The sequence below is a fragment of the Bubalus kerabau genome, chromosome 3 (assembly GCF_029407905.1).
Source record: "Bubalus kerabau isolate K-KA32 ecotype Philippines breed swamp buffalo chromosome 3, PCC_UOA_SB_1v2, whole genome shotgun sequence".
Classification (NCBI taxonomy): Eukaryota; Metazoa; Chordata; class Mammalia; order Artiodactyla; family Bovidae; genus Bubalus; species Bubalus kerabau.
In genome coordinates this window covers 116536596-116548635 of record NC_073626.1, presented here as the reverse complement: position 1 = coordinate 116548635, position 12040 = coordinate 116536596, and the positions used below count along the sequence as shown (strand labels likewise).

The window sequence follows — 12040 nt, the reverse complement described above, 5'->3', positions numbered from 1 at the left end:
GATGTGGATTTTAACTTGGTGAGCTTCTTCTCTTAGGAATATTTGTACCATAAGATATAAGGCTGCTTCCAGTTAAAACCCCTGGAGATCCCCTGGAGAAGGGAATAGCTACCCCTCCAGTATTATTGCTGGGAGAATCCCATGGACAGAGAAGCCTGGCAGGCTGCAGTCCATAGGACTGCAGAGAGTCAGACACGACTGGGAAACCAACATATTCCCTTTCACTTTTTTGAAGCTTCAGATTTTGATGGAATGGAATACATGATAGTCAGTCTGATGAAGGAAGACGATGAACAAATCCAGATTCAAGGTAACCAGGAAGACCAAGGTAAGATAAGATATAATATATGGAGTATAAGACATGGGATTATTTGCTTGAGCCAGCTCTTCTGAAAAAGATGAAATCCATAGGTAGGTACACTACTACCCTGCTATCCATCTTTCCTCCGTGTCACTGAGATGTTAGTTGTGATGATAAATAACAAACAAAAACAAGACAAAAACAAGGAGGGCCACAAACAAGGTCTATGAGCACAGCTATCCATTCTACATCAAGTAAGCCCTGCCTCACATTAATTTTTAACACCTAAATAAATGAAAATGTCAACAAGCCCAGTGCTGAAAATTCCCACCAATAAACATTTCTTGGAGTGGAGTCAGATTTCCACCCCTTGTAAAATGCAAAGATGTTATCTGACTGACATCTTAATTAATCACACAATACTTTTATGTCTAGATGTGGCTCAGACAGTTAAGAATCTGTCTGCAGTGCAGGAGATCGGGTTTGAGCCCTGGGTTGGGAAGATCCCCTGGAGAAGGGAATGGCTACCCCTCCAGTATTATTGCTGGGAGAATCCCATGGACAGAGGACACTGGCAGGCTGCAGTCCATAGGACTGCAAAGAGTCGGACACAACTGAGCAACTAATTTTTAAAGGGCTTCCCTGGTAGCTCAGACACTAAAGAATCCACCTGCAGTGCAGCAGACCCAGGTTCAATCCCTGGGTCAGGAAGATCCCTGGAGAAGGGAATAGCTACCCCTCCAGTATTATTGCTGGGAGAATCCCATGGACAGACGAGCCTGGCAGGCTGCAGTCCATAGGACTGCAGAGAGTCGGACACGACTGGGAAACCAACATGTTCACTTTCACTTTGTTCAAGCTTCAGATTCTGGTGGAATGGAACACATGATAGTCAGTCTGATGAAGGAAGACGATGAACAAGTCCAGATTCAAGGTAACCAGGAAGACCAAAGTAAGATAAGATATAACATATGGAGTATAAGACATGGGATTATTTGCTTGAGCCAGCTCTTCTGAAAAAGATGAAATCCATAGGTAGGTACACTACTACCCTGCTATCCATCTTTCCTCCGTGTCACTGAGATGTTAGTTGCGATGATAAATAACAGTTAAGGTCCTGAGGAGGTACCAAGGGAATGGCTCTAATCTCAGGTTCAAGCTGGCGAGGGGTGGGGGCATTAGGTACACAGGACAACTTAACGCAGTCACTTTAACAGCTCTACTAAAAACAGTGTAATGCCTGCTCCGTTTTCATCTTCCCCATAAACACACACACACACATGCAATACATTACCCCCAAAAGATTAACATGTGTTTTTCTAAAGGTGAAACTAAAGGTCTCATTACTTAGGCCTTTTATAAGATGGTGCACATAGTCGAGCACAAACCAAGTCACACCCTGAAAGAAGAGCCTGTAATTTTGCATTACATCACTATGCAACTTATAAACAGGTGCACCTCATCTCACCTCACTTTGTAGATAATTATTATTATTATTTTTACAAATTCAAAGTTTGTGGTAACCCTGTGTCCAGTAAGTCTATTGGCACCATTTTTTCCAACAGCATTTGCTCACCTTCTATCCCTGTGTCACATTCTGTTAATCCTCAAAATATTTCAAACTTTTAAAAACATTTTTATTGGAGGATAGTTGATTTACAATGTTGTGTTAGTTTCAGATGTACAGCAAAGAGAATCAGTTACATATATACATATAGCCACTCTTTCTTCTTTAAAAGATTCTTTTCTCATATAGGTCATTACAGAGCATTGAGTAGAGTTCCCTGTGCTACACAGCAGGTCCATATTAGTTACCTATTTTATATAGACTCATGTATATATGTCAATCCTGATCGCCCAGTTTACGATCCCCCTCCCCCCACGTTTTATTACATTTCTTATGGTGGTCAGTGATCTTTGATGTTACCATTGCAAACAGATTGTGACTTGCTGAAGTCTCAGATGATAGCTCACATTATCTTTGCAATAGGTATTTTTAAATCAAGGTATGTACATTGGTTTTGTTTTTTAAGATATAATGCCATTGAACACATAACAGACTACATATAATAGACATAGTATTAACATAACTTCTATGTGCACTGGGAAACCAAAAAAAATGTGTGATTTGCTTTATTGCATTAATTGCTTTACGGTGACAGTCAGAAACTAAACCCATCATATCTCTGAGGTAAGTTTGTAGAGAGAATCATTGTAATGGCAGTATCTTCATCTCCTGATAGGTAAATTAGCCTCCAGGAGACTGTAAAAGTCTTTTTTTTTTTTACCAGTATTCATAAGATGCGGAGCAAAAATAGAATCAGAGTGAAAAAAAAAAAAAAAACAACAACAAAAAAGAATCTGGTGCCTCTCACCAAGAAAATGAGGTGAAAACACACTTTAATATGAAATTGTGTCCTCCAGTTTCTGCATTTGAATGTTAGTTGTGTCAGAAAATCTAATGTGAATAGATTTATGTACTGAATTGAGGTGCAAGGACAAAAATAATTCTTACTATAAGTCATTGAGTGGATGCAGAACAGATGCAAACAACACAGGTTGGATCACTGCTCTATAAAAATCACCTCATTTCTCTTAATATAAAAGACATTAAAAGTAGTCAAAAGACACAGAACATGCACCAGCTCAACTATCTTTTTGTCTTGCCCAGTGTTTTTCTCCGCTGAGTCATTTACATTCTAATATGAGGTCTTCTGGACTCCTAAGATACTGTTTATTTTCTCTCCACCTCCCCAACTTCCCCTAGTAAGTCTGGGGTGAGAGGTAATACAAGAGGCTGGTACCCTCAGGAAAGACTTAAGAAAAAAGAAGAAACTTACAACTTCCGGGAGCAGTTTCGTCGAGAGGTCATGGATAGCTTTGACCACTATACACACAGATGACAGAAGGAATATCACCCCCAAGATGACACAGGCTCTGCAAAGAAACAGAACATTGGGAATCACCTGGGAGAACTCCATCTGGCTAGTTCACACAATGGCAGTAACAATGACACAACCCGAGGCCCCAGGATCCACCATAATTTGCCATACTGCAACCATGCCCACCCACAGTATCAGAATTAATACTGAATCATTTCTAGAACACAGTTCAGTGATTTATCATCAAAATCAACCTCGTGTGAAAGGGTCTCACCATCCTACATGACCTCACAGCATCCCACGAATGCTGGTATGAAAGGATCTTCAAGGCCATGAAATCCTTCTCCTGCCTGGCAACACAACATGTCACCCCTCCTCTAGCTGGAGTACAGAGTTTAATAGCAAAGAGTGGAGGTTCTGACGTGAGACTTTCCAGGTTCTACCATTTAACCTGCTGCTTGATCTTGGTCAAGCTACCAAACTTCTTTTAGCCTCTATTTCCTCATCTGTCAAGTGGGAGTAACATTTCCTACCTGAAGATAAAATAAGATAATGCACAGAGCATAAAAAATTAATCCATTAATCCTGGCTTAAATGATGGAAGAGAAAAGCACACCCTGCATGTCTCTTGCTGATAGAACAGGACAGACACTTTTGGATTTTCTCAAACATAAAAAGAGGAATGATTCAGTAATGACAAAAGAAGAGAGTTCATCTGCTGTATTTAAAATGGATAATCAACAAATATCTACTGTATAGTATAGGGAACTCTGCTCAATCTTATGTGGCAGCCTGGATGGTAGGGGAGTTTGATGGGGTAGGGGGGGAATGGATACATATATATGGATTGCTGAGTCCCTTCACTGTCCACCTGAAACTATCATAACATTGTTAACTGACTATACTCCAAAATAAAATTAAAAGCAAAAAAATAAAGAGTGTTCATGGCAGGATGAAGCAATTCTTTTAAAAAATAAATGAGAGGAGAAAAGGAAGGATGAAGTCAACCAAGACACCATGCACAGGAGAGGTGAGAGCAAGTTAGGAATGAGGTCATGGGAAAAGTCAGAGGACACCCGGCCAGGGGAGTGGGGTGGAGCTGGGAGGATGACTATGGGGCTTGGGATGCCCCAGCTGGCAACCCAGACACTCACAGAAGGGAAGAATACAGAAAATGAAAGTAAACCTGAGGAAATGATGATAGAGATACAAGGGTCAATATACCAAATGAAAATGAAGAGAAATAGAAAAGAAACCAGTACAAGAAGCCCTACATCATTCCTGTCCCAACCTGCAGTCACCATCACTTAGCAGCCTTCTCAGCCCTCCTCCCAAGCTACAAAATAAAACCATGTTTCATTGCCCATGCTTTAATTACCATGTTCTGGACTAATAGAAGGACCCAAAGAGGCACCTACTTAGAATCCTAACCAGCCTATAGACAGACACCTTTTCCCAAACCTAAGGGTCAGAAATGAGGGGGTAAACAGGGTGCGTGGAGTTCACTCCAAAGGCTTCTTATCAACACATTAGTAGTAGGTTTTATTCTCTCAAAAACACAGATGGGAAGGTACTTCAGCGGCAATCCAGTGGTTATGACTCCACTTTCCAATGCAGGGGGTATGGGTTCGATCCCTGGTCAGGAAATTAAGATCCCACATGCTCTAGCATGAGGCCAAAAAGTAAAATCACAAAATCAAAAACACAGGAAGAAGCGATCAATGTGGGCTGGTGTGAAACACAAAAGAACAAAGGAAAAGTAATAAGCAGGCTGGGGCTCTTGTACAGACTTGAGCTGAAGAGACTCCTGGACCTATAAACCAGGCAGGTGATCCACCCCAGGCGCCACACATCCTCATAAGGAGCCTGGGGGGAAACATACACTCGAGGGGATGGTGGGGGATGGTGGGGTGTGAGTGTGTGTGCTTGCATGTGTGTGGAGAGATTACAGGTAGGTGTGTGGGGGTCGGTGGGTGGGTGGGTGTGGGTGTGTCGAGATTACAGGCAAAAAGCACCCAGGGACACAGCAGCAGAAATGAAGAAGGCTACAGAAGGTGGAGTGCCTGGCGCTGGTCACCACAGTCCTGGTAGGGTGATCAGGGTGGAGGGGACCACAGCCAAGAGGGGTATCACGCAGGAATGAGACGGCTTCCTGGAGGGCCCTTTAGTGACCAGACACCGGGGCAGGACCAGGGATTCCAGGGCTTGGGGGATCAAAGCTCCCAAAGCAACTGGCCCAAGGCCCAGCTATCCCACAGGACAAACGACTATGGACCCACTGTGCCCAGTACTTGAAGTAACCACTTCTCCCTGCTAGCAAATGGAACTGTGAGAGGTGCCATTTCAGGAAAAGAGCCTAAAAGTCAGGCCTCCACTCAAGTGACTAACACACATGCTCTCTCTGCTTCACGCTTTCAGATAAATTTAATCTTCAACTTGGTTTCCTAGCCCTCACACTTTACACCCCACTGAGGAATTTTTTTGGAACAGTATCCCAAGGACTGCCACTCAGGGTCAATCTTATCAGAATCTCTAGGGGTGAATACAGGCATCTGTATTTGCTTTTTAAATTGCTTCTCAGAAACAGAAGTAGACCCACATAGAAAACAGATTTATGAATACCAAAGGGAAAGAGTTGGGGAGGGATAAACTAGGAGATTTGAGATTAACATACGCACACTACTGTCTTTCTTGGACAGAGGAGCCTGGCGGGCTATAGTCCCTGGGGTTGTGTCAAGTTGGACATAACTGAACACCCATGCTATACTATATATAATATGGATAAACAGAAAGGTTCTCCTGTACAGCACAGGGAACTCTACTCAATATCTTGCAATAACCTATAAGGGAAAAGAATCTGAAAAAGAATGTATGTATGTATGTGTGTATATGAACTGAAGTGTTAGTCGCTCAGTTGTGTCCAACTCTTTGCGACCCCCAGGGACTGTAGCCCGCCAGGCTTCTCTAGAGTCCATGGGATTCTCCAGGGAAGAATACTGGAGTGGATTGTCGTTTCTGTCTCCAATATGCATGTATATACATAAATATGAAAAAGTGAAAGTGTTAGTCATTCATTTATGTTTGACTCTTTGCAACCACATGAACTGTAGCCAGCTGGTTCCTCTGTCTACAGAATTCTCCAGGCAAGAATACTGGAATGGGTAGACATTCCCTTCTCCAGGGGATCTTCCTAACTCAGGGATCGAATCCAGGTCTCCAACATTGCAGACAGATTCTTTACCATTTGAGCCACCAGGGAAGATACACACACACACACACACACATATAAAACAGAATCCCTGTGCTGTATACCCAAAACTAACACAACACTGTAAACCAACTATACTTCAGGAGAAAAATAAAGCTCCCCAGGCAGTTCCCTGAATAATGTCTCAGGGCTGAGTCCCAGGCCTAGTTCAAGGGAAGGCCCTGCCCTTAGCGAGCTTCCACTATGGGTGAAAATCCATCCTTCTCTGAACAGAAGGAACCCCCCGCCCCCCGCCAGCTGCTGAGGAAGGAGGGGTCTAATGTTCCCTGAAAAACCTGCAGCGCACCCATTACTTGATCGGTCTTCTCTCACTGAGGCATGAGAGAACCCAAGTGAGAGGCACCACTTGGGTGCTAAACCTTCTGTAGAGCATTTACCACAACATCCTCAAGAAGCCTCCATCTCCAAATTCCTCAGAAGGGACAGGAACAAACGTCTGAGCTGCTTCCTGACAGGGACCAGTGGTGCTGCAGGACTCTCTCTTTCTCCCAGTCCACACAGGCACACCTTGATAACGCACAAAAAGTGGATTTGGGTTTTGTTGGATTCTGTTAAGGAGACAGGTATAAAAGATGCAGTGGTCTCCTTACATAATATCTTGCTTATATATCTTCAATCAAAACTACCTAGAAGTTGCTTAAGGGTGAGAACTATATTTTCATATCTCAATATCTATAGCAGCACCTGGCAGGTGCCCCTGCATGCATCTGTAGAGTATATATAATCATTAACTGATCGGAGCCACAAATGGGGTCCACCCAGGAAGGTCTGACTCCCTGAAATGAAGTGTTAGTTGCCCAGTCATGTCCAACTCTTTGTGGCCCCATGGACTGTAACCTGTCAGGCTCCACTGTCCACGGAATTTTCCAGGCAAGAATACTGGAGTGGGTTGCCATTTCCTTTTCCAGGGAATCTTCCCAACCCAGGGATCGAACGTGGGTGGCCTGCATTGAAGGCAGATTCTTTACCAGCTGAGCCACTTTCCTATATTGACTGATTACCTAACCACCGACTGATTTGTAAGTTTCCCCCCCATAGAGTTTAAAGGGGCATCAACCACTTACCACTGGGGATGGGAAGAGGAAAGAGACTCCTAACACTTGAGCCAAAATGCCTATAGAATAGCCCACATTGTAAAACAACTCCGAAATGTAATGAAAAAAAAAAATCCAAAGAAATTGATGATCTGTTTATTCATGTTGAATTTTACAGATCTATCATATTTGCCTCAAAAATATACCTACAAATATGCTCCAAATGTTTTAAAAACCTATTTTCATCTTTTTTTAAATGTGCTTCAAATTCAGAAGCCAGTCACTCTTTCATCAACACTGCTGGAAGCCTGTGTGTCAGAGCTCCCCCAGAGCTGAAAGCAGCTATTATTAGCTGAGCGTGTGATGCCATTTTTTTTAACATGTTATTAATAATATATTGTGTTTACACAGCAGCTTTCTCCTCAGGCACTCAAGAGTTCTGCACATCAGCTCCTAAATGCCCTGGTGGCCACTGACCAGACCTAGGTTTTTGTTTTTCTGTTATTTCATGGACTGGAGGGGTCAGGGGTTGGGAGAGGTTTGTTTCACAGACACAAGGAGTCAAAAGGGGATTGTGGAGGACTGGCAGGCTTCCCCAAGGTCACCCCAGGAATCTGAAGTCCACCCAGAAACAGAAGCCAGGTCTCCTGACGTCCTCCCAGTGGTCAGCCTCCCTGGCCACTCAAAGGCTCTGGGCCTTCACGTGACATCCTCACGCCACCACTGCCCTGGGACTGCAGCGATCTCCCGGAAACAGAGAAGATTTGGGTCAGGAGCAAACGCTGCAAATGTGGCTGCTTCCGAATGGGCAAGTGTGGGCTGCTTCCTGGTTTGTGGGGAGGCGGTGAGGGATGGGGGAAGGGACCTGCTCCATCAGAGCACCACGGCCTTCACCTGGAGAGGCTGGCCTGGCAGGGACAGAAGGCAGTGTAGAGCCAGGTCACTGCAGCGAACACACCTCCTTCTCCCTCCAGCCCAAACCCTACAGCGGGAAAACACTGAGTCAGAAAGAAGCAAAGGATGGCTTTTATAATTTTCTGGATTGTTTCTTAATCCTTATACTGGCTTATTTAAGAGCTCTTCCATTCTCACTATACATTTGCCTTCCCTATTGTAGTTTCCCTTTCCTAGATACAAATGCCCGTACGTGAAACAGATAAGTAACAAGGATTTACTGTATAACACTGGAAATTATACCCAATATCTTGTAGAAACCTTTAATGGAATACAATCTACAAAAAAAAAAAAAAAAAAAATCAAATCACTATGCTATATATCTGAAACTAACATGATATTATAAATCAACTATACTTCAATTAAAAATAATAAAATTTGGGGTGAGGGATAAATTGGGAGATTGGGATTGAGGTATACACACTACTAACTAATAAGGACCTACTGTACAGCACCGGGAACTCAGCACTCTCTAATGGCCTATACGAGAAAAGAATCTAAAAAAAACAGAGGATATCACGGATTCACTTTGCTTACACCTGAAACTAACACAACCTTATAAATCAACTATAGTATGCTCAATACAACTTTTAAAAATACAAGGTAAAAGAAATAAAACTTAATTGAATAAAAAAAGAAAGAGGCAAATGAACTGCTTGTTGTTATTGTTCAGTCACTCAGTTGTGTCTGACTCTCTGCGACCCCAGGGACTGCAGCACGCCAGGCTTCCCTGTCCTTCACTATCTCCTAGAGCTTGCTCAAACTCATGTCCATCGAGTGGGTGATGCCATTCAACCATCTCATCCTCTGTCGCCCCCTTCTCCTCAAATGAACTGCCCCCCTTGAATACAATGTCCCAATCCAGACTGACGCTGCATTTAAATTCTCACAGGACCAGTGATTATAAAAGCGTGGTCCATGGACCAGCAGTCTCCACATCACCTGGGAACTTGTTAAGAATGAAAATGCCGGAGGTCAACCCAGACCTACTGAATCAGAAACTCTGCAGATGGGGATCTAGCAATCTGTATTTTAATAAGTCCTTCAGACATTCACTGCAGTTTGAGAAACACTGTAGTATTAATCTTGTCAAAGATATACTTATTAATATCTGAAAGATTAGTAAAATCCAAAGAAATAGTTGAAGCCACTGATATTTTTTTTTCTCCTCCTAAAAGCTGCAAATTTCTTCAGCATTGTAAATCTATCTATCACCTTGCAGTCAGTATTAATTTTTGCCTCTGAAATTATACAGGAAACCAACTGGCAGACACTCTCTTATCCCAAATGAGAGAAGGTTGGAAGTTTGGTCCCTGGTCAACTGTAGGCTTAAAGGCCTGAAATCATATGAATAAAGCCTGGGTCTTATCAATTCTAAGTTATTTGCCAAAGAGAAACTTCTTCTAATCATCTCCTAATTTACAAAAGCCTTAAAACACAGTTGCTCTGGCATTTTACCAATTCAGTCCACAGCTTAAAGTGTAATGTTTTATCATTTTCCACCCCAGCCTCCACAGCACTTGTAATCTGGGTCCATCTTCAATCAAACATGAAATAATAAAAAAATGAAAGACAGTCAAGTCACAAGTACATGTGGTTCTTAGGGATGTATGATTTCTAATGCTGTTTCATTCTAGCTGGTCCTCTTTTACTACATGTAGTCTGCCATTTTAAGTAAAACAACACACAAAATCAGCTAGGAGACAAGAGAAAGTGCACCAGGAATGCCATGAGCCATTTCTCATTCTCTATAATGGCTTCGCCAAACAGCCAACATTTGATTCAAGACTCCCTGCCTCCCTTCACGCCATGGCCACCAACATCCACCTCCTCTTCCACTGCAGGAGTTTGCTCCCCTCCTCTTTCTGTTCTTCCTCATCTTACCTGCTTGACCCTCATAGGCTCTAAATCTCCATCTCCTCTCTCTACCTGTGTCCTCCTCTCTCTTCTCTCTTTAGCTTTAACCTCATCCACCTGCTGTTTTGTGAACAGGCTGTGGTGAGAGGCAGGGTGGCTTGGACCAGAGATGGCTACTCAGGCTAGAGCTCTACAGGCACGTGGTCAAACCCTGTCCAAGATAAGATCATCCATCTCCTCAAGACCGAATCACTAAGAACCTCTCCTTACTCAACAAATGAACAATATACAAGCTGATTAAGCCTATCCAAGTGGAATCTCACTGACATAGGACTTTCTTCTTGGCTTCAATTTTAGGGACAAAAATCAGCATGGGAGATTTGTTAAAGACTCAGATTCTAGAGCAGTGCAGACCAATAAAATTTTCTGTGATGAAGGAGATGTTCCATTCTGTTCTGTTCAAAAGGGTAGCCACTAGCCACATGCGGCCACAGAGACTTCAAATGTGGCTAATTGCAATGGAAGAAATTCAATGTTAATGCTTTTTAAATTAATTAAATTTTTAATTAATTAAAATAAATGACCACATGTGGTCATACCATATTGAACAGTGGAACTCTAATGGTTGGGTTGAAAACACAGATATTCACCAAAAAATCTGTTTAGTTTAAATACATATATATATATATATATATAGAGAGAGAGAGAGAGAGAGAGAGACACGAACAATCAGGTAAGTTGATGTGGGCCAGCAGTAGGTAGTAGGAGTGCTAGTCGCTCAGTCGTATCTGACTCTCTGTGATCCCATGGACTACAGCCTGCTAAGCTCCTATGTCCATGGAATGCTCCAGGCAAGAATACTGTAGTGGGTTGCCACTGCCTTCTCCAGGGCATCTTCCCAACTCAGGGATTGAATGCGGGTCCCCTGCATTGCAGGCAAATTCCTTACCATCTGAGCCATCAGGGGAGTCCAGCAGGTTCTACTCTGAAAAGCCTTGTGAAGGGACATCATGCCTTTGGTGCCTTTCTCAATCAATGCATCCCCTCTCTCCTTCCGGTTAACCCCCATCTACCAGGTTCACATGCCTCACTCTTGATCTCACCTTATCTCAAGCGAGCCTAGAACATCTACTACTCCACTGGGGTAACTGCATTCATTCACATTTTAAGGTGAATGGAATGCCAAGGTAAGAAAACAAAACCTAGCCCCAGCATCCCGAGAGCACACACCTGGGATAGGAAACCTGAAAAGTATTACTGGACAGTCATTAGTAGTGAATGTGAAAACTGATAACGCACAAAGAACAGAATGAAGAAAGAAACCAAAGCGATGCAACACAACCTGGGGACCAAGTGGGAAGGAAGGATGGCACTGTGGTGTGACAGGTAACCTGGGTCTAGAGGACTAGACACGAGCCATCAAGTAGAGAAGCTGAAAGGCTGTGGAGGGCACTCCAGGCAGAGGGAACTTCATAAGCAAAGATGTGAAGACCCCACATTGTGCAGCCCTGCTTCTATGGAAATCCAAAGTGGAGAGGCTCTTCCTGGATCATCAGGCTAGGGGAGCAGCCGTGCAAGAGCCACGTGAGGAAGGGCCCTCTGTGTCCTGGAAGTCCCCTCGAGATGGCAGGCACAGCATCACCCACGATATGCACAATGCTTTTTCTGAATCTACTGAGATGATCGTGTGGTCTTTGTCTTCCCTTTTGTTTGAGTGGTGAATCACATTGACTGATCTGCATGT

At 43.2% G+C, this 12040-nt stretch overlaps 1 protein-coding gene across 4 annotated transcripts in view; it reads right to left on the bottom strand.

Moving 5' to 3' along the window:
- TMEM163 (transmembrane protein 163) overlaps nucleotides 1-12040 on the bottom strand; it is a 270249-nt gene that overhangs the window by 44604 nt on the left and 213605 nt on the right. For all 4 annotated transcript variants that reach the window (XM_055572764.1, XM_055572765.1, XM_055572766.1 and 1 more), the window contains one exon: nucleotides 3142-3238. In XM_055572764.1, the coding sequence (XP_055428739.1) occupies nucleotides 3142-3238 (97 nt within the window). The remainder of the gene's footprint in view (nucleotides 1-3141; nucleotides 3239-12040) is intronic.